General features: G+C 40.2%; 1 protein-coding gene across 3 annotated transcripts in view; it reads right to left on the bottom strand.

Moving 5' to 3' along the window:
• LOC137342201 (probable E3 ubiquitin-protein ligase HECTD4) overlaps nucleotides 1-26246 on the bottom strand; it is a 212408-nt gene that overhangs the window by 102497 nt on the left and 83665 nt on the right. For 2 of the 3 annotated variants that reach the window (XM_068005963.1, XM_068005965.1), the window contains exons 9-19: nucleotides 22443-22604; nucleotides 19633-19746; nucleotides 17926-18066; nucleotides 15223-15455; nucleotides 13938-14083; nucleotides 10039-10109; nucleotides 8645-8750; nucleotides 6812-6932; nucleotides 5493-5621; nucleotides 2481-2605; nucleotides 529-682 (exon numbers count right to left, since the gene is read on the bottom strand). In XM_068005963.1, coding sequence (XP_067862064.1) covers nucleotides 529-682; nucleotides 2481-2605; nucleotides 5493-5621; nucleotides 6812-6932; nucleotides 8645-8750; nucleotides 10039-10109; nucleotides 13938-14083; nucleotides 15223-15455; nucleotides 17926-18066; nucleotides 19633-19746; nucleotides 22443-22604 — 1502 coding nt within the window. The remainder of the gene's footprint in view (nucleotides 1-528; nucleotides 683-2480; nucleotides 2606-5492; nucleotides 5622-6811; nucleotides 6933-8644; nucleotides 8751-10038; nucleotides 10110-13937; nucleotides 14084-15222; nucleotides 15456-17925; nucleotides 18067-19632; nucleotides 19747-22442; nucleotides 22605-26246) is intronic. The other variant, XM_068005964.1, reaches the window with a different exon arrangement.

The raw sequence follows: 26246 nt of genomic DNA, 5'->3' as shown, positions 1-26246 counted from the left end.
ATGTGAATAATTAACTGGTCACTTAGGTAACGTGGAATGGGACTCCTGTAAGAAATCATTGCCTTTAAGAAAACAAAACTTTCAAGAGGAGGAAAGAAAAAATGTCTGGAAACAGGAGAGAGTGGGGCTGCCTGTTGTTATACCAATGCAACTGTGTCAGAGGAACGCAGCACAGATTCATGCCTGAAATTCCCTGCATGCTGAATTCCTGATGTTAAGAGGGAGATGTTAAACAGAAGGCAAGATCTTTCTTCTCTGCTCCCTTTCCCTCTACCCTGGAAGGGACGTGGATGTTAAATCATTCCACTTTCACACCTTTACTCATGGTCAACAAATAGTAAATAGAAATTACTTAAAAAGGTAGATAAAACCAAAATAAATTACAAAACATAAGAGTGACCTAAAAAAATGAGATGACTTGAAACATTTATTTTTCAGGAGTTATGCACTTTCACTTCAAAGTTCAGATTCCAGTCATTATAAGTGGACATTCCAAAAAAGAGCAAACTGTAAAATGCAGTTCTTTACCTGGCTGGTGTAGAGAACAAGCTGAACGAGCTGTGGCATGAGCGCATCCGCCATGATCAGGGTCTGCAGGTTTGGGTGCATCAGAGAGGTCAGCAAAACTGGCAGCAAATGGCCCAACATAGTGGCCTTAGTGATCTGTTCCAAGCCCTTTAGCCTGCAGTGAAGAACCAATCTCAGCTTATAACCAAACTGGTCAAACAAAGAATCATGGAATTTTATAGCACAGAGGAAGGCCATTTGGCCCACTGTGCCTATACTGGCTCTCTGAAAGATTCGATCTCTACTCTTTATTAAGTTAGTTCTCAGCAGCAGGGACAGAATAGCAATCAGCATTCCAGGGCTAGAGAAGAAGCAGGGAGGGTGAAGAAGGGTTCTTACTTCTGACTACTTCTAACCTCTGCACTATTGTGTCATATTGATTGATAACAGAATGTCTCATACACAGAAACAGAAGATGACCATTCAGCCCATCGAGCCAGCTCTGCTATTTTTGTTAATGGTGGCAACTATCTTGATGATCACAAGATCCCTTTTCTCCATATGCCTTAATACAGTTAATCCAAGAAAGCATCTCTTCCTTTTAAAGGCTTTAACTGACTTCCCATCCATCATTCCACATTCTCACAACTCTGAAGTTTTTCCTAGTTTTGTTTTTAACTGGCTTAGCTCAAAACGTAAGATTGTGTCCCTTGTTCTGTATTTCCCTACTACAGGAAAGAGTTGTTCCCCATATACCTTCTCAATTCTCTTATTTTAAACCCTTCAAACAGTTCACCCTTTGACCTCCCCATCTCCAGGAAATATATACCCTAAGTTTACCCAGTCTTTCATCATAAGTCAGTCCATTTATCCCAATTCTAAATAAATAAATGAAATGTAATACCCGGAACGTTAGCCAGTCTTTTCTCTTCCCAGAAGCTGGCTGAATTCACATGTATTTCCAGCTTGAACTGTTTAACTCCTATTTTTATTTCTACCTCACACTTTGTTACATTGGACTGCATCAGCTTTTCTTCGGCACTCTTGTTTAATCTAACTCGATTAAAAGAGAAAGCGAGAAAGAAAGCGAGAGAAATATAGAAAACTAGAGAGAAAAACGAGAAAAAAAGAGAAAGGGAAAGCTAAGAGAGTGAGTGCAAGGGCAAGCAACACAGGGCGAGAGCGCGAAAGAAAGAGTGAATTCCCTGGGCAGTGAAAGAAAAGCCACGGTAGGCTACGGTAAGAAAGGTCTGTCGGTTCTCTTGGAACTGTGTCACTTGGGGGAAGAGAAAGGCCAGATTAGCTCATAGCTTGTTTAAAATCATAACCTGCACAAAACAGTCATATCAGTAATTTCAAAAGTAATACAAAAAAAATTACAGAATTGATTTCTGCTGTTGATTGTCAGTGTGAACGATAGCCCAAACTGGCCGCGCTACTAACCAGCACCATCCCGCAACTAAATAAAGTTTAAATTTCCACCTGAGGGCACTCTCAATTATCAAATCTGTTCTACTGACCCAGTTAACCACTACATGAAAAGGGAAGGTTACATATTTACTTAAGTTAGATTCACCACCACTAACAACTATTACTATTAAAATAAAGATGTTATGCGTGTGCTAAAGGATAATATTCAATTAACTAGATGAAGCACTGACAAGTCCAGCACATGGATACAGGCCTGGAAGACCACCTTCTCAACCAGAGATGGCGTAGCACTGGATGATGTAAAATATGTACACTATTTATATGGGTATGCGTGAACATGCACATCTAAATTATGATATTGTGGTGGTGAAACTTAATGGTCTCCATAAAAGTAGAAACACAATCACACTAGTAACCAAGGGTGCTCCATGCCATTGAACTATCTGAAGCTTTTAGAAAGTGGGGTGGTAAGTGACTAAGGAAACATATCCTGTATAATCATGAAATAAACTTACCAGGTTAAGATTAATAGCTGTACTGACCTGTGCTCTTTGTCAGCCATTTCACTGTTAATAACAGACGTGGTGACACGCTGGAGCTTTTCAAGTACCTCATCACATCCAGCCAGGATTTTGGTGGCTAACGCCAAGATACTGGTCTGAAGTTCCTACATGGAAGAACAAAATAGCGAAGCAAGTGAGTCACACAGTGTACAGCAAGAGTTATCCTTCCAACAAAAGATAGCAAGATAGGATAATTGCAACTCTCAAGTGCAATAATCACTGTGGAACATGAATTAGCATTTCATGCCATCAGTAGTATTTGCTTAAAAAAGAATAAAATTGCATATGAAAGCAATGGGGTCAAAAACACAAATGCAGTAGCTGAATGTTAGCAAGATTTGTGAAAATTAAATCTTGCAAGCTCCTCAATTGGCTGAGTTGCTAAATGCACTGCCTGCTGTGGCTCTGAGCCATTCAAGCCAAAACAGGACCAGGTTCAATCCTCAGTCTATGCTAAATTAGCAGATCTCAGCGGAGGTGGCAGGCAGCACTATAACTGGCCTCCGCACTAGGAATATGAAATATTAGGCAGGTTCCTGTTCCCAATTGCTACCAGTGATCCCGGGAATATGAATATCTTGGTTAGGAAAGGATTGGGTTAGGTTGTTTGGTTCCTTTTTGGTTGAACATCCTGCTACCACAAAATAAATTGTGTTTTGAGCCCTGACAGTTTCCAAAAGGACAAAAACGCAGTAAAATAAAGCCAAAAAATTCAGATGTCTGTTTCTTCTCTCACCCTCTCTTTTACTTACTTTTCTCCCCTCTACCCATACAGCCTGCTCCCAGGTATCTACTAACATGCTCTGGCTGCAAGGGAAAAAAGTAAAAAGCATTTGATCCAACCTTCCTTGTTGGGGCTACAGTTAAGCCCCACAAGCAGCCTCACATGGACAGCATGGCAAAGTTCAGGAACACACGATGTGGGTAATGTTGACTGCAAACTTGGGTATGACTGAAGTCTGACATAGTAGGTTTTTATTATAGTGACGCATTGCATTATCAATAGAAGATGTCAATCCAAGTAAAATGATCTCAATTAACCAGTATACACATGTAGGTCTGCTCTTACAGGTATAAATCACCAAACTGTGAAACATAGTAGATTAGACAGTGTCCAGCTGAGAGTTCAAGATTTTGACAGTTCAGCGGTTCCACTGCATGCCAATTAGAATGCAACTTCCACTGTAGTTAAAGAGCAGTACTTAATATTCAACAGAAGTGAACCAAAAACTGAAAAGCATTACTGGAGCATAATGCATTTTCAAGAGCTTAAATTAAAAGCTTTCCCTTCAAAAGGGTAGACTTGACTATTTTCCTACTAAATATGAATTCTGTAACACAATGAAAGGCAGTTACAAATCTGCACATTAAATCTGAAATTTTGTTTCTGTCGAACAATGTAGAGTGCAGACATGAACCAAATCCCACTACTCCATGCCATCCAAAGTGAAACGCAGACTTTAAAATCCAAACATTCAAATTTTGGAGTGCAAATTAAAAATCAATTTTAATTGTTGGTGTGTCAGAACATTCTAATTGAAAAGTAGGAGCCTTATTACATGTGCATAAAATATTTAGAATAAGTCACAGCACACAATAAAACACAAAACAAAGCAGCACCACAACCACTGTACAGAACACTGGGATATGCACAGAATGGAACTGAAAGATAGTATCTGCTCTAAATTAAAATAAATATGTCCAACTCCAAGGTTTTGAGTACTTATACACCATCCTCACAAAACTGATCAACGGGAGGCAAAGAGAGAGAGCAACTATCCAAAGCAACCACCTTCCCCATTTAAAATCGCACTACAAATATATTATGATGGACCAGACTTGCCCTTGAACTTCCTCTCTTTGACCTTCCTCTCTTGCTCAGAACAAGACACAAGATGCTACTTACATCACTTTTTGAAGTTATTGCAACAAGGTCAGCTGGCTGAGACATATGGAAACATTTCCTACAAGATGCAATGCAGTTTTTTTTTTAAAGTTTATGATATGGGGCTTGCCTGGTAGGAGGTAAAGAACCAATCATTATTGGAAACTTTTTAAATGTCACTGTCAATCTCAGTATATACTGTAGATAAAAAGAAAAACTACAAATGCTGGAAATCAAATAAAAACAGTAGGTGCAGATCAGTTAGTATCTGGAGAGAAAATAGTTACATTTCAAGACTTAGCATCTGCGGTAGGGAAAATTCTGAAATCTTTTAATTAAAGGATGAAATAGCCACATATCCAGATAAAGAGAAAATACTTAGAAGTGGCCAGCATGCATTTCAAACGGAACAATCGTGCTGGACAAATCTCAGAATTCAATGTGGAGGTAGCAGACATGGTAGATGGAGGAAGTGCAGTAGATGTAGTGTACATATAAAAGCCAAGAGGCCATAAGCCTATATAAGATCCTAATAGGCCGAGGAACAGACCTAACTGCATCTGTTTGACATTTCTAATTTCCCAACATTATGAACTGTCAAGGTGTTACTGTCCAGTCAAGGCTAAATTATGATTACTTAACACAAAGTTTCATGCTGTGGAGTGATTTAACGTCTCTATGAATGAGTCCATACTTGCAGTTGGAATTTCAATCTCTTGGTTTATGATCTAGTATTTACAGCCACTTGAGACTAGATTAGATTGGATAAGTGGATGTAGGTAAAAGGATTAAAGGGAATTTTGTTTTTGCTAAATCTGTATATTATTACAGAATTCTTTTCATCTGCTTTGTCTACAAAGAGATGAAAAACCAAATGACCTTGCTCAATTACTCCAAGGCCAAAGTTACTGAGGATTCCCTCCTTCTCTGCTCTCCACACTGTCTGTATGGCAATGAGCATGATGCAAAAATTTTCAGACATGTACAAGAAGCTTAAGCCTGGCAGAAAGCAATCCTTGCCCCCTTCTTCTCCACCCCTGGCTGTCAAGTACTGCCACCAGCACACTGCATGAGGAGTGCTATTGGAATAGAAACCTGTTGTTTACCTGTACCTTCAATGTCTCCCCCTGCAGGGAGCTGTCACTATCATCGTGATCATCAGGTTTGATCAGGATCGTGTTACTCAGGAGGTGATTCTGCACTGCCATCAAATAACGCAGGCAGGGTGATGCAACCTGTCAGAAGGAAAGGAGCAGGGAGAGAGAGATAGAAGAGAGCAGAGAGAGCACATACAAACATTATGCATTTGCTTTAGTTATATACATGTAAAATACTGCAACTGTGCAAAAATAAGTATCAGGATATAGATATAAAAACCATATTCTAGATACGAGAGTCATGTGATTTTAATCAGAGGTCGCTATGCTCTTTCCCCAAAAGCTTAAAATGTATTTTGTTGCTGGGTTATTGCTTAAAAAGTGGAGATATTTCACACAATCTGTATGAGATATTATGCACTGATGTGACTCTGCACGACAATTATAGATGCAGCTAGTGTAGCTGGGAGTTAGTAACACTGATGTGAGCACCAGTATGTTAATAATTTTGTTAAGCACCCCAAATACAAAATTTGTTCAACACTAGGGCAACACTAAGGAATGTACCTGTAAAATGACCAACTTGTGGGATAGACTTCCAGGTAGAGTTGGGAGACAAAAATCCGGCAATTCACATACTACCCTAACCCTGATCCCCATAACTAAAATTAACCACAGAATGGCTTTACTTGTTGTCGTTCCTGTTTTACATTTTACCCTGTACAAAAAGATTAACAGCTCGTGTTCAGCTTTTTCTTCTACATCCTAGTGCTTGAATTGCAGATTCTAATCGTGCATGGTTTACTCCCATCATCGTGGTCTGAGGTCGTGACAACCATGAAGCCAGACATGAGGGTGTAATCAACCATTGCAGTTGTGTAACACCGTTACACCAGCCCAGTAACACGAACATCACTCCCCCAACAGTATTAATATGACCACCTGAGCTAGGAGAATTCTGAACCTCTTTTTACATTACATTTTCTTTCCACTGCCACATTTTTCTTCATGCTGAGCTTTTGTCTCCATCGGGCAAAGAGGACAGCACAAGCAAGCCACCGAATGTCTCAAAACTGTTACATTACCAATCAGTCCTCTGCTTTAGGCAATGGTACTGTTGCACCAGAGAGATGACCTATCCCACACATCAGGTCATCTACCAGTGAGGCAAGAGTCTTTAACACAGCACATTGAGCTGATCAGTTTAGCAGAGGACACTTGTCTGAATATAACTGATACAGTCTTACTTTATATAAACTGTACTGACACAATTAATAAAAACACCTGCTAGTGGGGACACTACTAACTGTTCAGGTTTATTTACTCACTGGTACTGTAGCAAGAAGCCTGAGAAACTCTTCTTTAGAAACTGTTTGGCACTTTGTGATGAGAATGCAGGATTCTTGCACCACGATCTTGAGGATATAGTGCAGGAGGTCATCATTCAGCCTGGGAAAAGCAAGAACCAGGAAAGAAGAAATGAGAGAGAATACAATACAAATGTACTGATCATGCAATTCAGAATAAATGGACTACTTGGATTGGGCATTGCTCTAAGGCAGCATGTCCAAAGCAGGGGCAGGGGCTTAGTCCAAGGCAGCGTGGTGGGTGTCAAAGATGTGACCTACAAGTTCCTTTGATCAAACCTGTAAAACTCCTACCAGTTCCACGCACAAAACTGACTGCAGCAGCTTCGGGCTTTGGCTCTTTAAAGTCTCCAGGACTGGATAACTTCAGTTGATGCTACCTGTAAGCATTATTTTGACCTGAGCATGTGCGAAAAACATGCCACCATGTTTGGACAAGGTAGCTATTTTGCTAGAAAGGCAAGCTATTCTCACAACTTTTCAAAGAAGTCACAAGAAGGTCACCTGGTGGGTGGATTATTTACCAAGTACAGAGCAACCTTTACCAATTCTCCATGGTCATGAATTTAAAAAGAGTTAAAGCTTCCACGTTTTCAGGCCTGGGTAGGGGGAAGGGTGGGAGACTTGCACTCTTTTGGCGTGTACACATGGGGACCTCGTTTGCATATGGTATCTCAGTTTTCTTGTGTACTGTGGTCTCCCATCATTGCACAAAAATATGCAGCCCACTCACTGGTTTTGACACGTGTTGGGCCCTCAGCTCTGAACAATTGGATATCCCTGCTTCCTAGCACTTTGGCAATGTTAGTACATCAAGTACATATAAAGAAAAAGTTTTGAATGCTTGGCTTAATTCAGTATTTTTTTAAAAAACTTAATTTGCATTTTTATTACTTTCCCCTTCTAATTCCCAGCAATTACCACCCTCGATTGTGCAGCCCTTTACAGCCAGGGCAGCGGAAAAATTGGGAGCATGGATCTCTCTGGTAATGTCGTCGGTGCAATTCTCAGTAGATAAGGATGTGCGTCCTTTGAGCTGGTTAAGTATCAATTTTCTACCGAGTTACATGGCACATAGGGCACCTACTTTCCAGCTCCAACTTCTGGAGGATGTGCAGGAATGAGCAAGGGAAACTTGTGGGACAGTTTAACAACTACTCATCTCCTTTGTAACTTTTCAGGCTGTACACCCTGAAATCTGGTTGAGAGCGCACAGGAGCATCTCTGCAGTTTCCACCAATGCTGCTCTATGGGCAAACAGGCAGTCAACACAGGGACAGTATAACCTCTTGAATCTGAACTACAGCACTGACTACATAATTACATTATGCATCCCTAGCATTTATTAGTCACTTGGTCAGTTCATCCACATTTTTTCTCGGCTGCATATAGTAACACCACTATTCCCTGCCAGAATGGAGATGATTGGGTAATTTCCCCATCAATCAAGCTTGCAGACAATACAGCTGTAAGCGACTAGGATTGATTTTACGCACATAATTTACATGTAACTATCCTCCACGCAATGCATTTTGCTGGAGAAATCACCCTACTTTAACGGGAGATGTTGCTGCAGTTTCAGTCATGTAGTTTGTAGAGATGCTTTTTAAATAGACTCTGTAGACAGTTTGCTGTAGTGCGCTGTTTAAACAGACTCTGTTAGCTGAGTAAATAGACTTTGTTTGCTGTGTCCTGCCGTAAGTCCCATCCTGCCTCCAACAGTGGTGTCAACAGACACTGTTTTTTCTCTAGCGGAAAGAATGCTGCTGCATAAGTATAACTGAACCAGCATACCTGTAGTGATCGTCATCCTCACTCCCAAATCGATTGTTCTGTAGCTGTTCAGCCAGATTAATCAAGATAATATCTCGTAACTGACAAAGGCCGCTGTTTCTCTCTCCTGCAACAACAAAGGACTGCCTGAAACCAACCACTTCAAACAAAAAAAAACATTAATTGCTACTTACGAGTGTTGTTACCATCATATCCTGGGACTTAGACTCTGTATATATTTTGGGTTGCCACCAGTTCTGGTCAGAGTTTATAACCAGGCTCTCTGAAAGCTTCCAAGATGTAACCAGGGCAACAACAGTCAGATATACTTAAAATTAGTGTCTATTCTTCTACCTAGTTCTTTTCCATGATGCACAGGCATTAATTATAAGAGTAAATATTTTTCTAATTCCCCTCTCCACCAATCTCCTTGTTCCCAGATTATTGAAGTGACAGAGTTTGCTACAACGTCCTGAGCACCAACAATTACTACCAACTCTTGATCACTTCTGCACCTCTTTGGTCAATAGTCAATAACTGCAGACAAGGTTTAGACCGTGCTAATGACCGGTGTGTTTTATGATCGCCACGTGAATTCTTAAGCTAAAAGGGAGAAATTGCCAACTAGTACCAAATTAAGGGCAGTTTTGTGCTGTGTCTATACGCATTAGAAATTAGAAAGAGACTACCCAATCTCACTTCAGAGTTTTTCATCTCAGTCTGGGCTAAATTGGAACCCAAATTCCAGAAGTGAAAAGTCAATGTCTGACTCACTGAGCCACACTGCCACCTAATAAGTGCACTTATAAATCCACAGAGTGAGTGAGTATTTCAACTATGCAACAACCTTTATGCAATCAACTGATGCTCATTGCTCCAATTGCCAGTTTACCAGTACTCCCAACGACTTGCATTTATATGCACCTTTAATGTATAAAAACACCTCAAGGTGCCTTTCAGAGGCTTGAGGCTTTTCAAAACATGCCGTAACAAAAAAGGAAAGCAGCGCATGGGATTGCTATCATTTCACATAGAGTGAGCTCCCAATATCAATACACCTTTCAAAAAAGAAAGCCACCATATGGAAGACAAACACTACTTCCACAGTGGTAGTGGTGAAGAGAATACGTCTGTTATCCTGAGCTGTTCCAGCAGCTAGTTGAGGCAAGCTACTGGGAAAGGCCTGGGAACTGGTTTGTTGTTGGTCCACTCAGCAGGAGTATGGTGGATACCATAGGAAGATGGAAAAGTGAGAAACAGAAAACATGCAAGATCTGAAAAAAATCCTTGAACAAATGCCAAGGTCACAATTCCAGTTAATATTGGGGGGAAAAAATGTTACATGTATCTTATCCTACAGAATACAAATATGTACCAGTTAAGTACTGCACAAAAAGATTCAGTAAGTCACTCACCCTCAGTTAATACCAGTTTCAGTAGATTGTTCAGTTCTAGCTCTCCAAGATACAGCGTGTGAAGTCCAGAGCTGCAGGTAAGCAAAGTGTATATTAGGTGTTAGCTATGGCTCAGTTGGTAGCACACTCGCCTACGAGTCAGAAGGTTGGGGGTTCAAATCTCACTCCAGAGACTTGAGCACAAAATCTAAGACAACACTCCAGTGCAGTACCAAGGGAATGCTGCACTATCAGAGGTGCCATCTTTCGGGTGAGATGTTAAACCAAGGCCTCATCTGCCCTTTCAGGTGGACTTAAAAAAAAAAGAAATCCCATGGTTCTCCCTGATGTCCTAGCCAATATTTATCCCTCAATCAACATCATTGGCAGATTACCTGGTCATTATACATTGTTATTTGTGGGACATGGCTGTGCACAAATTGGCTGCCATGTTTCCCACATTAGAACAGTGACTACACTTCAAAAATACTTAATGGCTATAAAGCACTTTCAGACGTCCTGAGGTTGTGAAAGGCGCTATATAAATGCAAGTCTTTCTTTTTCTTTTCAGGACTACGGTGCAATGATTTTTTTTGTTGATAAATGTCTTACGGTTAAAGTCAATTTTAATAAACATCATTGCATCTATCTATCCCAACCCCCATATTTTTCCCATGAGTGACTAGACGGATAACTTAAAATTCTTCATATAAGGGGTGCTGCCATGGCTAATGATCAGTGCCACAGGGCACGAATGGACATAGGTTTTTGCCATGGTGAGTGGAGAGGCACTGAGTGGAGAATATCATCTTTCCCAGCAAAGGGAGGGGGGTGGGAGGAAAAGAGAAATTGGAGTCACACTAGGCAGCTGTTGACATCTAACAGGCAGTGATAATGGGCAGTCCAGAAGCTTGGGACCAGGCTTACCCCTGTGGTTGCAAGGTACCCAGCCAAGCAAATGAGGAGAAACCATGAAGGAACATAAAAAAAAAATGCAGAAAATACACCCATGAAAAAAAGAGAGAAAAAGTGTTTATAAAATCAACTTTAAAAAGCAGGTACTTTGAAGTATTTATATCAGTTTGGTTCTGAAGAGGCAATTATGTTGAAAGCAACACAGCCATGTGCATTATTTTTTCCTTACAAGGATCAGTATGAAAGGCCATGGCTAAAGCAAAGGAGTTCCTGGGCTTTAATGCCCAGACAATTCATTAAAAAACTAGGACCACAACAATAATAGTTATATAAGGCTTTGGTACAACCTCATTTGGAGCACCTGGTTCAGTTTTGGCCTTCCCAGCTCAGGAAGAATATTGTGACTCTGAAGATGCAGAAAGGCAGCAAAGATAATCAATTGCCTGAAGACTATTGGGCTATAAGGACAGATTTAATAACTTGGGTTTGTACTTGCTGGAGAGACAGATTTAGAGGGGATCGAAATCCTGTATGTCTGAGATGATGGTGTCAGTTAGAACAAGGAGTCCCCATACAAACTAAGGAAGCAGGGGTGAGGTTGATTGCCTGGAAGTTTTCACTTATCCCAGAGGTTGATTGACCTGTGATTCTAGAGGAGGTCATGGAGACTTACAGTCCTTCCAGAAGGTATTAAATGGATTCCTGGAAAATTAGGTGATGACATATGGAAAGTAATGCGAATAATTTCTGGATAATAACTCGTGGGTCTGGGATCTCCTTGGTTGTTGCCTGACCCCAAATGATGGGTCGGAGAGGAAACCGAGCCAGAGAACTCTTGACTTGGCCGTGGCTCTCAGTTTTCTTGCTTCTCCCAGAAGCGGGTGGATGGAATGGTTGCTGCACAGGAATTAAATCAGCCAAAAAGGTGGATGCGAACACATACAGGTCTGAAGGCTTTTGTTGTCCTCGATACATAAATATAAAATTCTCTCTAATTCTACACAGGTTCATTTCAGGCAAATATTTGCCTATCACTCGTTGAGGTGTGCAGCTACGTTAAGCAAATTAATGATATACTATTATCATAGGAAACAAAATATGTAAAAGCTGTATTTGCCATAGGTTTGTCTCAAATTATGCAATGATTGTAAGACAATCGAAACAAATTCTGCATGCTGAAAATCTTAATTCACTCCCAATTGCTCAACTGGTCAAGACACATGTAAAGCTACACAGTTGAGTTCAGTCCCAAGTTTGATCTCCAGCTGTGCAGATGAGGCAGAAATTGGAGCACTACAATTAACTATAGCGCCCTTGGGATGGGGAGGAGAAAAACTGGCTAGGGTTCCCGCTCCTGACAGCTGTCCAGTGACCTTGCTGGGAAGCGCACACATGGATATCGAGTAGGGCCAGAATTAGACTCAGCTGTGATGTTATTAAAATAAACACTGGCTTCAATATCTTGATGTGGTTTTATTTATTAAATCTGCTGTTTTGTCCTTCGGATGAGCCTGCCTAGCCTGCAATAATCGATTCAACAGAAGTCCATTACAAATTATAATTAAAATGACTACCAATCTCCAATGGTAATAAGAACTTGGAACACAGGGATTTGAAGGACTGAAAAAGTCTATCTGACTATTGTAGGAACCTCTACACAATACCTCTCATAGCCAATCAAATTTTTAATACGGAAACAAATCTCAATTCACAGCTAACACTATTTTGCAGATTAAGGCTCTCAAAAAAGTCAACTATAGCCTAGTGCAAAAAAAATTGCTGCTGCAAGTCTTCTTAGACATCCACTAGCAACAGTAATTTATGGATTCCTGCTGAGTAAATTAATAATGTCTGGGGTACAATGACTCAGAGACAAATGTCACAAAGGTAGAATAAAACTTCCCTAATAAATAAATTAGTGCTCAAAATATTTTGGGGAGTGGTCAGATCAAGCAGACCAGCACTGAGCGCACACAAGGAAATGACACCAGTTTGTTTGAATTAGATTCTCTTTCCCTGGGTCAGCAACAAAACAACAGAAACAACGTTCAGTCATGCAATTATACAAGAAAATCTATTTCTTGGTTTATGGTGAAGAATTAGGGCATTTATTTATAGGTCTGAACTGCCTATTTAAATGTCAGTTTCTCCCAAACTGCACATCTCATTTGTTTTTTTGTTCCGCCTCCTATTCTGAAGACGCAGACTCACGTATTCGGTATTGTGCTGTGTACCAACAGCCCTCCAGTGTCTCACCTAAGGGACAATATTTCATGATGAGTATTGCGCCATAAGCACCAGCAGTCCTTCAGTGCCTCATACCCAAGAGACCTTTGAGTGGGGTATTGTGATGAGTCCCCACACCTCTTCAGTGCCTCATCCAAGGGACCATCTTTCATGTGAGCTTAGTGAGTGTTGACAGGTTGTACAGCACAGCTGAGTGCAATTTTCTCCCTGATGTATACGCATGTATTTTCTAGCTACTGAACAGCAGTTGGGAATAGAAACACTAGTTTTCCCTCCTTAACCCAGAGGTGCTGATGTCAATTTTTGTATTCCTACCACCACCCGACCTGAAAATAGCACCAACCGAACACCCCTTTGAATTCATTTAATTTTTTGAGACTCACTTTCCCAGTTACCCCCCACCCCGCAAGAGCCCCTATCTACCAAAATAATTCACAATTAAGAATGGATGTTGTTCCTTGGCTGACCTGACAGACAGCAAGAGGACCACCCCCAATCGACCACCTTCCCACCCACATAAATAAGCTTTCTAGGGCCACATAAGCATAAATCCCATTTACGATCGACAACTGCACAACACTCGGCTCAAGGTATTATCTCCCGCCCCTTTAGATTTTCTCAGGTTTCAGCATTATATTAAAGCAACCAGCAGAATGGCTCTAAGAACATCTATCTATACCTGCCACTGAATCATATTTTAACATTATAACAACTAATTTTAAAACAGTATCAGCGGATATCTTTAAGTATTCATTTACCTAATAGCCAGACACACCTCCCTCTGAATCTCTTTACCAATTTCATCAACAGGAGTCTTTAAAAGCTGCCAGAGCAGTAGCTCAGACCGACGTACAATCTCGCGGTTTCGCTCTGTTTGCGGGTTGAAGAAAAATTTGAATATTACCTACAAACAAAAAAATTGGAGTACCATTATAAATCAGATTAGCCCATTTGTTGCCTCATTTTTCATACCACATCATTAACAGCCCTATTTTAATTTTAAACAAAAGATAATGTTATATTGCAGCACTTCCTTCAGTGTGCTCTCCCTATGTAAAACACTGTCGTGCTTAAAAAAAAACTATAGCTATATCTGTCTGCACATACTTCCCTATCAACTTTTCCCACTATAAATTCCTATGTTCACATCTTCAATGGAAACTACCTCCATAAACAGGTCATGTTGTAATTATGTTCTTCAGCCAATGGAGGCACTGCATTGCTACCATTGACAGGAGAGAGATAATTACAGCACAACACCTTTACATAGGTAGTTTTCATTATAAATTTGGACTTGTAATTGAAATATGAAAATGAGGACAGAATTTAAGACTTTAAAAATGGAGAGTGAATTATATCTGCACGTCCTGGTTTAATTAACCACTTCATCCTAAACTACACTTACTCTTGACTCCCATGTGCAACGCCACAGGAGACTGAATAGTAATATATTTTTTAAATGTGCCTGCGTGCACTTCCATTCTTCAAAACCTTACTTCCTATAGTCATATAGTCACACTGATGACATTTTATTCCAAAAAATATTGAATTCTTTCAATTAAATTTTTTCTGCACTTTTGTATTGCGGATTCATGCAGCGAGTACTGAATTGAGATTGTACAAACTTATTTTCATATATTAGCTGATATATAACAGGGAGCAGCTAGGGACAGATAAAATATGGACATCTATCTCATGAAGTTTAGCCTTATAGTTCCTGTGAACACCAAAAGAAATTTAACTGAGTTAATCAGCAACAGATCTCCCTATTTAAAACATACTTCAGCAACATTGATTCAATAAGTAACTTAAGCCTACTTTTAAAATGCTGCACACAGTGATATTTCTGCAGCCAGAGGAAAACAGCGCGTGATGTTTCATCACTTCTATATGTAGCCTTGTACAGATAAACATTCCACTTTCTACAGCTGAAAGGTAAATCTTTTAATTAATGCTGCACCATCTCCAAAACCAACTTTTTGCTTTGAAACAAAGGAGCTTATAGATATAAGATCAAAGTGTAAATGCACTGGATCACTGCACCTGAAAAACAACAAGAATACAGCGGATGATGCAAGTGTCCCTGTTTGCCATGGCCTTCTCCATGATATCACAGATGCTGCTGAGGTGTTGTGCTTCAATTGGATGCTGTTTTCCCAGGAAGTTCGAGATTGGTAAATTAGCACTGGCAGTCAACAAATTGAGCTGATGAATGCACATTGCTCCCACGTGATGCAGGAGCTGGTTAATAACGTCACTGGTTGACACAGATTCATCTACAACAGAGAACATGGACAATAAGAATGAAAAAGCAATGACCTCCACTCCCAACACTGATCATACACAACATACAAATACAAAATTACATTTGCTGTACATTATCAGTCCTAGATCTGATTAAAATTTGGGTGTCAGCTTCCTTCAAATATTGCTGGCGGTGCACTACCAACAGTGTTAAGAGTGGTCAACACTAAAAATCCAACATAAAAGGCTTTTTGGTGTTTAGCTGTCCTATCAGATGTCACCAATAATTCCAGACTTATTAAATGCCCAATAGTTGTTCCGCATACCAAACCAGACTACTTTTGCCCCGACTTAAGTTGACCATGGTACTAAATGCGCTTCTGCTAAAAAAAAACAAAAATTGTTCCTTATTCAGGCAGTATTGGAAATGCTCCACATGACATATGAATGTGTGGACAGAAGTCAGTGATGGGAGCGGCAGCTCTGGGAGTATGTTCTTCAAATGGGTGGGGAAGGAGCTCAGAGATTGGAAAAATCAAGATAGAGACAGGAGTTTTGCTAGTCCAAAAGCTTAAGACCACAGCACTCTCAAGATTTAGGATATTTAATTATGCAGTCCAGCTTCAATCACGTAATTGTGCTCTAAACTCAACACAATGAAACTACTCTTAAGCATGAGTTGTAGAAAAGCAAGGTGGTACAGCTCACTAATTCCAGTGTGTTGAATTGTGAAGTAAGAGAGGCTGTACTTAAGATTAGAGAGTAGTTATTGATCAGGACCAGCACACAACAGACGCCACTGCACATCAACAAATATTCTGAGCCGTTATAAATCAACTGTTGGACAATGACCGCATCCACGTTATTAGAAAGCCGCTTTACCAGATATTGAAAAAGGCACTCCGATTTTGTGTGTCCAAAATGGGGCTTCTGGCAGCCAATCAGTGGCATGCAGAGAGACAAGAGACTGGAGTTCACAAGGAAGTGCAGGAGGAAGCCAAGTTTAACGCTATCAGTTTTCTGGGATCAGATGTGGAAAATGGGATCATACTTATATAATGGCTTTTCCGAAACAGACGTTCAGCTATACTTTGAGCTAGGGAAGATGTTGCAATGTTGGGAAAAGACATGGGAGGAGAAAACATTGGATTGAACAAAACAAGATTCTGCAATTCAGAAGCTGCCTTCACAGTGAAGAGGTTCTGAAGTCCCAACGTGTGCGTGCTTGTGTACGTATGCGCGTGTATCTATTGCAAAGAAGTGTTAGAGATATTCAGATTACCTGAAGGAAAGAGCAAAGATCAGGTGAATTATAGGAGTCATATAAGATGAAATTGCAGCTTTGAAATTACTTCAGAATTAAAAAACTGGAATGGCTAGATTTTGATGTAAGAGATGAGATATGTACTATCACACAGTACACATTACTACAAAACGAAGTATATTTCAAGGTGCTATTATATAGATACACGCAAACAGTGCAAGTTATTTTATTCAGTTTCAGGCAATTAATTTTGGCACTAGGTAACTCTCATAGTAGATGCCAAATGAGTATGTTCGGTGTCTTTGAGATATGATAACTTCTGCACTCAACTGTTGTAACAATCAATTCCAAGTTTATCAAATGATATTCATTACAGTATTGGTAAAAATTCTGAAATTGTACACCATAACACTGTTCCCCTACACCACAAATTATATACCAAATAAAAGCTGTAAAAATCTCATTTCCAGTAGTTGCTAACTGAATGCTTCTGAAGGTTTCAGTGCTAATGACTGCAATGTCCATACATCCCATTGGTCGCTTTGTTCATTGGCCATTCACAGCACCCGCATTATACAATGTGTAAATCAGAGAGCATAACACAAAGAACAGACAAATCCTAAAGATGCCCAGTTTCTTTCTTTTGTATGAGAATGCAGAGCCATGGCTGGGAATAACTGCTTACCTGATGAGTTCAAACTACCTTTAGCTCTCAGAAGGAAGAGGAGAGCAACTTCACCTAAGTTGTTATTGAACTGGTTTTCTGTTTCCAAATATCTATGGCACTTCACTCTCCACTTTATGCTGAGTTAACTGATTTCAGCAAGAGCTTAGGTCGAAGGCTGCATTGGTTTAAGTATTCATGGGCTGGTTGGGGGAAATGGAAAAATAAGGTGGGAGTTTCCACTTCTGATCACTGTTCGGTGGCCCTTGCTGGAAAGTGCATCTGAATGTTGTCCTCTAAATTCAAAAAGCCTGTTGACACTCACTATTTAGACTAGCAAATGAAGAATGGTCATGTGAGTGAGGACCTACAATTCTGCCGGTGCGTTGTGGTTCCATTTGCACTATGAGTTAGCACCTTTCAGAAAAAGGAAAAAAATTCGAAGGGGGAGGGAATAGCACAAAAGAAAAAGGATCACCCTGGCATTAAACAAAAATTAAACCAACAGTGCACATTAATACACAAACTAAAGAACGTGCAGTCATCTCTGATGTCCTATAAGCACCTAACTAACCTTTTGGCTCAGGGATGATGTGGCTAACACCCAATCTTTGACAAACATGATGGAAGGCCTGGTTACCAGGATTACACCACTGATCCATGTAGTCACTAGAACACGTCCAGATCATATTGTTCATAGCATCATAGCAGGCCCCTGGTGCAGAAATTAAATAATTATGAAGGTGCAAGCGATCAAAGTGAAAAAAAAGTTTACATTGTGATTTTTTTTTAAAAAAAGGTACACTACTACTGGTAAAATATAAAGCAACAGCAAAGGGATGGCACTGTGCTCTGGAGAAATAACATTCAAGTCTATCTCTGTAACCAGTATTTTCTGTGGAGGAAAGTTACCCTCCAATGAAAGGCACACAGCATATTTTCTCCCAGTTATTCTTTTACATGGCCCGCACCTCTATTGCCAAGAAAGTGAGCAGGAGGTCAGGTTCCAGATCTCCACCAATGCTCCTGTGGCTAATTGCTGGTCACACGTAACAGCGAGCCAGTGACATCCCCATCAAAATCTCCCTTCATCTTCCTTCCCTGCAATGAACAGATGTGCAAAGGAGGAGAATTGCATCTGAACCAATATCCTTCCACTCTGTGGCACTGAGAGTCAGAGCTCCAAGAAATTCCAACACACCCTAAGTTTGTAATTTTGGTTGTGCCATCAGGGAAGTAAATCCTTCACAGGCCTTGCACCTAACCAAAAGGTGAGAGATAATGCTTTTTTTTCAAAAATTGGCAAATATTGAACTCTGATCTGCTTTCTTCTATAAAATCACTGGTTTGGCCTCAGCTGGAGTATTGTGTCCAATTCTGGGCACCACACTTTTGGAAGGATGTAAAGGCCTTGGAAAGGGTGCAGAGGTGATTTACTAGAATGGTACCAGGGATGAGAGTCTTCAGTTAGGTGGAGAGTTAAATGTTTTTTTCAGGTTGTAGTTCAAATAACAATTCTTGGCGAGTGAAAAGTTTATTTAGGCAAGTTAAAAAAAGTTTCACTCAAACATTAAGCAACATTTTGGTTGAATTTTTGTGCTCAACAAGGTCTGATGGTGACTGCCAGTTTAGGGTCAATTTGTAGCGTCTGATAGGTCTGTTTTCCCCAGGCAAGTGAGCTGCTACATCTGAAACGCATTTCAAATAGGACCTTTGTGGTCAGCTCTGTCAACCTATGCTGGAACGTAAACCATCAAACCTCCCAAATTTCCTAACATAGAACTTAAAAAAGAATTACTACTCCCAAATGGAGTCATTATTGCAGCTATAGAGAATGGATAGTAGGAGTAAAGTCATAATGGCATTGCTCAGTGAGCAAGGATACCACCTATTATTCATTACAAAGACAGACTTGCATTTATAGCTGCTTTTATATTGTTCTTTTAATTTGGGAACAATATAGCCACAAGCTAGTTCCTGGCTTTTAAGCTGTTAAATCAGCTATGTATAAGTCTGGCAACAGATATCGGACTCAACCAGGTAAATGCTGGGAACTGACTCACAGATGCTGGGCTTCCAGAATCTGAGTTAATATATAAAGCAACTTATGAAGTGCCTCATGTCACTGACGTGTCTCAAAACACTTAACATACAATGAGTTACTTTACAGTGATTACAGTCATGTAGGGAAAATAGTTCATTGTTTACAATCTACCAACTTTTAACATAAAAGATTTACAATATTAGATGAATCAATTTACTTGCAATATATTATCCTTACCCAGCCCTGGAACCAGAGCTCCCCGCCCAAGGGAACTGCCAGCTGCATCGATCAGGTCTGCCCGGCTGCTAAATTGGCCATCTGAGATGTTAAACACCAGGCTAGAGGATAGAACTGAAGAGAAAGACACAGCGACTTGTTATAATGGCAAGGTCACAAAATTACCAACATTTTACTACTCGTTGTTTCAGGTCATTCAGTGCCTTCTTTAGATTCAAATGACTGGTTTTAGTGCAGCCCTGTTACTAGAATCTGCTTAACCACTCCCTCTCCCCTGCAGCCCTCTGGATCCCTCCCCAACACCACTGATTACAGATCAAATTGTACACCCTCATCCTTTTCTCATGCTGTCCGAGCTTTGATAGTCCACCAAAATAAAGCACGGTGAACTTGGGATTTTTAAATAAAAACAATGCTATTACCAGATTTTTAAAGTACTAATTGATCGTAATCTGCTAAAGGAAAAAAAAAGAAACATAAATTGGTACAATCTGAAGTTGTGTGATACTCTTAATTCAGCATCTCAAATTGCTATAACCTATACCAACATGAGATTTAGGCCAATAACTACCAGTGCTTTACCTCATTATCATACAGCTCATAATGTTCTATCCAGATACAAGGCAAGTTTGGAAGGATGAAATCTGTAATTATATTTGTGTTTCCCACAGTTCAATTGGGCATAGTGCAAAAATTCCACATTCATTGTGATAATCTACTGAAATCTTGGTTAAAGGGGGTGCAGGAACAGAGACCTGGGGGTGTACATACACAAATTTTTAAAGGTGGCAGGGCAAGTTAAAAAGGCTGTTAAAAAAGCATGCAGGATCCTTGGGTTTATAAACAGGCATAGAGTACAAAAGCAAGGAAGTTATGCTAAACCTTTATAAATCACTGGTTAGGTCTCAGCTAGTATTGTATCTAATTCTGGGCACCACACTTCAGGAAGGATGTCAAGGCCTTAGAGAGGGTGCAGAGGAGATTTACAAAAATGGTACAAGGGATGAGGGACTTCAGTTACATGGAGAGGTTGGAGAAGCTGGTGTTCTTCTTAGAGCAGAGAAGGGAAATTTAATAGAGGTGTTCAAAATCACGAAGGGTTTTGATAGAGTAAATAAGGAGAAACTATTTCCAGTGCCAGAAGGGCCAGTGACCAGATTTAAGGTAATTGGCAAAAGAACCAGAGGGGAGGTGAGGTGAGGAGAAACTTTTTTTAAAAAAATACAGCGAGATGTTATGATCTGGAATGCACGGCCTGAAAGGGTGGTGGAAGCAGTTCAATAACAACTTTCAAAAGGGAACTGGATAAATACTTGAAGGGGAAAAATTTGCAGGGCTATGGGAAAAGGGAATAATTGGATAGCTATTTCACAGACCCAACATAGGCACGATGGACCGAATTACCTCCTTCTGTGCTGCAGCATTCTACGATTCTATGAAAAACATCTCTACAATACAACTGTAAATCCTCATTACACTTCACTGAAATGCTAGTGACTAGAATGCAACAGATACATTTAAGCACAGATCCTCCACCACTCAGGACAATCAAAATCTCTACGATAATAGACAATGCCATTCCACATTCAGCCTTAAAGTACAATTCAATAGAAGAGCAAGGACCATTAGTCTCCCACTGGTAAAAGTTCAAGCTGTACAGTTTTGTTGAAAATACAGTGAAAGACATAAGAGCTATCATTCACCTCTACAGTACAAACCCCACCTGATGTAAGCTATAAAGAACTTTATCCTTCTAAATTCAGTTTAATTAACGCGTTTATCCTCTTGTTGATAAATTCGGTCTCTCCCCATAGCACATTTTATTCTCTGGACAATAGAGGAGAACACGTAGCTCAGCCCTAAGACACTGTGATCAGCTGTAAGATAGTTCAAGAGAGCACCTCAAGATTGAATCACTCAATGTTCCTTCCTTCCTTCCTTTACTTCCTGTAGGAAAGTGCCTTATCTCCGCTCACCACTTTTTTCTTGCACGGTCCGATTCAGATTTGCAAACCACCTCTCAGCCACTAACCTTCACCATTCCATTCTTTAGCAGTGTCCTGCGGGTTGCTTTCTGGACCCTGGTTCTGTGTAAGATTTATGCTGTAAATCTCCAGACATATTTCAATGCTAATATATAGAAAGGTTTCTCATCATACTTATATACACTACACATAAAGAGGAAACTATTTACTTATGTTGTACTTATTAAATATTGAGAGGGGTTAATATCCTAAATACTCAAAATCAGTCCTTTATTTCATACAACTTTTGGTTTCATTCACTATTATGTCAGAAATGCTTTCATTTCTATTGCTTGATATAAATACTCTATGTAAACTATTAAAAATTTAATAGTTGCTAATCTGTTATTCAGTTAACTGGAATGGAATGTATTGAAGCAGTTAAAGTCCTCTGAGCCTCACTGAAAATGCTGCCACTAGCACTGCAGTGAAGCATAATGATGGGTGTGTGAAATTCATTGACTTGAACTGATCACACCCAGCAGCACATTCTGTCCTTCTAAACTTTGGCTGCATCACAAGAGCACTTTCAGCTGAATAATACCGGGCTGAAGCACTGATGGTTACAGGTCTGTGAATGGTTGTGGTAATGGTGGCAAGAATTTGAAGTATCACACAAGCATAATGACACAACATTGAAGTATATTGGTGTCATTTGTCTTAGAAAGTATTGGTACCAGGGCAATACTGCATCATACAATTAAAACTGCTAGCAAGATGAAAGTTTCTTCAACACCCACACCCTAAAATAAACAACAGGTATTTTTAAAATCGCATTTGACTTACCTTTTAAAGAGGACAATCCACTTGTGCCACCAAACAGGGAGCGTGTTGCAGAACTCCCAGATCCACCTGGTGGTGCGCTAAGCATAACCAGGTACGTCCCACATGTATACATCGGGGTCTTCCTTAAGGTTTTCAAGGGTAAGCCACAACTTGTATTTGCTGCTAAATGTTGGGTAAAGAAAAAAAAAATCTCTTATTTTGCTCACATTCAATTCCTTTCTCTGGGGAGGCAAAGAAAGTTGATTAACATTGAGTCAATTCTGTTTCCCTAAAAGCTAATTGGTTAACATTGTTAAGTAAACAGATGATTCTCATCAGCCAAAAGTCAAGGCTAAAATAACCAGATTAAAACAAATGTGGATTAAATGCTTAAGTTAAACAAATCCAGGCAGCATTAAAAAAAATCACCAAGCCTCTATATCTAATACCTGAAGTTTTTCCCAGAAGTCACCCATTTACAGTCTCTACAGGCTCCAAGTTAGGACGTAAGCAAAGCCCAGTTGCCTACGCAAATCTGCTTGCCAAGATCAGGAGTCTACATGAAATATAAACCAACAAACATAAACATACATGCCAAAATCCAGGAATTTTTTGCCACAAACTCCTGCACAGAGTGCCGTCTACATGAATGAAGGTTTACTCTGGTGATGAGGACAGCGACTTAATGCAGAGGAATTCAAGTAACTTACCTGGACAGTGATCAGAAAGTGGCAATTAAACATGATAACTCCGAATGTCACAACATTCAAATTTTGGCCACCCGAAAGGGTTTGAAAAAGCAAACCATTCCTTTTCATCCAGAACATCCTAAAATCTTTCCTACAATTAAACAACAAAGCCCGCATGATTCCAGCCAAATCAGAGCATTTGTGGTACAGGTATACAACTTCCAGATAGAAAAAAAAACTGATCATGGTCTTCAGGATCGCTGCATCATCTTTGGTGACCTCTCTTCAATTAGAGTACAAGGCCTGAGACAAGAATAATCCTTCATGGCAGTGAAATTCAATACATGTTATAGTACTACACCTGCATGAATCAACGACTCCCCACATCATCCCCTTTTAGATACCCCCAGATTAACCAGGATATTGCTACAAGATAAGGATTCAGAGACTACTTCTGCCTCATTCTACCCCACCACGACAATAGCATCTCAGTGTCTGCCTGTGCCGTCCCTCCCTCCGTTGTACGTTCTTCGGGTGTCAGATCTTTCGTGACGTCAGACCTGCAGATGATGAGTCAGCTCCCTTTCCCCTTCTGAGGGACATTAATTTAGTGTTTATCAGACAAGCTACTGTCTTCTCAAGCTATGAACATGCCAAAGATTGACAATTTAATCAACCATCTAGAAATCACACTACTTCCTTGCAGTGATGATCCTGATAGTCAATAGGAACATAGGAACAGGAGTAGGACATTCAGCCCCTTGTGCCTGCTCTGCCATTTGATAAGATCATGGCTGATCTGTGATCTAATTCCAAAAACCGCCTTTAGCCCATATCCCTTAATACCTTGGATTGCCAAAAAGCTATCTATCTCAGATTTAAATTTAGCAATTGAGCTAGTATCAATTGCCGTTTGCGGAAGAGAGTTCCAAACTTCTACCACCCTGTGTGTGTAGAAATGTTTTCTAATCTCACTCCTGAAAGGTCTGGCTCTAATTTTTAAGACTGTGCCCCCTACTCTTAGAATCCTCAAACAGCGGAAATAGTTTCTCTCTATCCACCCTCTGTTCCCCTTAGTATCTTATAAACTTCGATCAGATCACCCCTTAACCTTCTAAACTCCAGAGAATACAACCCCAATTTGTGTAATCTCTCCTCGTAACTTAACCCTTGAAGTCCGGGTATCATTCTAGTAAACCTACGCTGCACTCTCTCCAAGGCCAATACGTCCTTCCGAAGGTGCGGTGCCCAGAACTGCTCACAGTACTCCAGGTGTGGTCTCACCAGGGTTTTGTATAGCTGCAGCATAACTTCTGCCCCCTTGTACTCTAGTCCTCTAGATATAAAGGCCAGCATTCCATTAGCCTTATTGATGATTTTCTGCACCTGTAGGTTTCATTTACAAGAATAATTCACATCTAAAATAAACACAATAAGCTATGATTAGGATAAAGCCATGAAAAAAAAAACAATCCTCCTGACATGTACAATAGAGGAAAACCTTACAAAGAACTGATGGTACATTGAGGTCTTGCCTTAGTTGCAGTTCCACCATTTGTTGGTAGAGATGCTGGAAGCAAGCTGCACTCTCAAGGTGTAATGCTATGTGCAATATTGTTTCTGACTATGTAATACATAAACAGGGATTTTAATTAATTAAAGGAATTGTACCAAGGAACTGAGGGTAGGCAAGTCAACCTGAAACATAAGAATGCTGACTTGAGTCTTTCATTGGCCTGCTATCCTCAATTCCACTGTAAGCACAGGCAGAATTAATTCTATTAGTGCCAACTACTGTTTAAGCCACCACTTGGTTTATCTTTTCCTTACAGCTTCAAAATTCACAGCCTGGGTTTGGTTGTAGGGATCCCTCCACTATTGCTGATGCACAGAAGAGGGAGGGGAACAAACTGATACCTTGTTACCGGAACTGCACTTCAGCAATATTCAGCATCTTCAGGAAAGGAGGGAAAAAATTCTAACAGATATGACCAAGCCTAAGCATGCAGTATTCAGTAAGTCAGAATGCTGCAGTTCTGGTTATTGTGACCACATGCACACAACCACGCCTCAAGGCGCCATTGTTGGTCCACTCCTTTTCCTCATCTACATGCTGCCCCCTTGGTGACATAAATTGTAAACATGGGGCTAATTCCATGTGTCAGATGCCAACTTCACTTCCCTGTCACCATCTTCATTTCCACAAGAACTAACTCCCTGTTGGACAATAAGTACTGTGATCTGGAACTCATTGGCAAGGCAGCAGGCACTCTGTCCAGTTCTGCCATAAATCCACATTGAAGCACCAATTTCATTTCTCCAATGCACTCCTCCCCAACCTCCTGAGCAATACCCTACATAAACTCCAACATATGCAGAACTCTCACTTGTACTCTATTCCACATCAGGTCCAGCATACCAATCTCCATTGGCTTCCCCAGTGAATCAGCTTAAAATCCTCATTTTCAAATCCCTTCATAGCCTTACTCCATTCTACCTCTGCAATCTTCTCCACCCCTATTTCCCAGCACGCACCCTCCGTTCTTCTGGCTCTAACTTCTCTTCCATAAGTTACTTAGTGTCCTCTGATCTCCTTTAAACACCTTCAGACATGTGTGACATGAAAAGTACTATGTAATTAAGTTGTTAATATACACACATTTTTTTCTGGACTACTATATGAAAACGTGGGGTTTTGATGGAGTGGGATGGCGGGAGAATACAGATATTATCCAACTTAGCTCATTCTGTTTACACATTGTTCTGATTAGAGCAGAACTAACAACAGAAAAGTAGAACTCCACATTCTCATTCCTCCAGGTGAAGGAAGGAGCATGTTGCTGAGGATTAAAAGACAAAACGACAAGCAGCATTCTTATCCCACCTCCTCCTCCACCACCACATCCACCTCCCCAAAAACTGAGAAAAAGCTGCTTTGAAGGTTACTCTGTTATTGTAATCCTGAAGATGCTGCTAATCCTCAGTGATCTTCTGCAGAGTGCACATGGCATTTTTAATCCGCTTACATCTGTCAGAAACTCTCTTCCACTTATTAGCCAGCTCAAAATCCTCAGTTTCAGTAGTGTGAATACTTTGGCTCATACCAAGGCAACAGGGTTCACTGTGTTTTTAAACC

The sequence above is a fragment of the Heptranchias perlo genome, chromosome 25 (genome assembly GCF_035084215.1).
Source record: "Heptranchias perlo isolate sHepPer1 chromosome 25, sHepPer1.hap1, whole genome shotgun sequence".
Classification (NCBI taxonomy): Eukaryota; Metazoa; Chordata; class Chondrichthyes; order Hexanchiformes; family Hexanchidae; genus Heptranchias; species Heptranchias perlo.
This window is presented reverse-complemented; position numbering and strand designations above follow the sequence as displayed.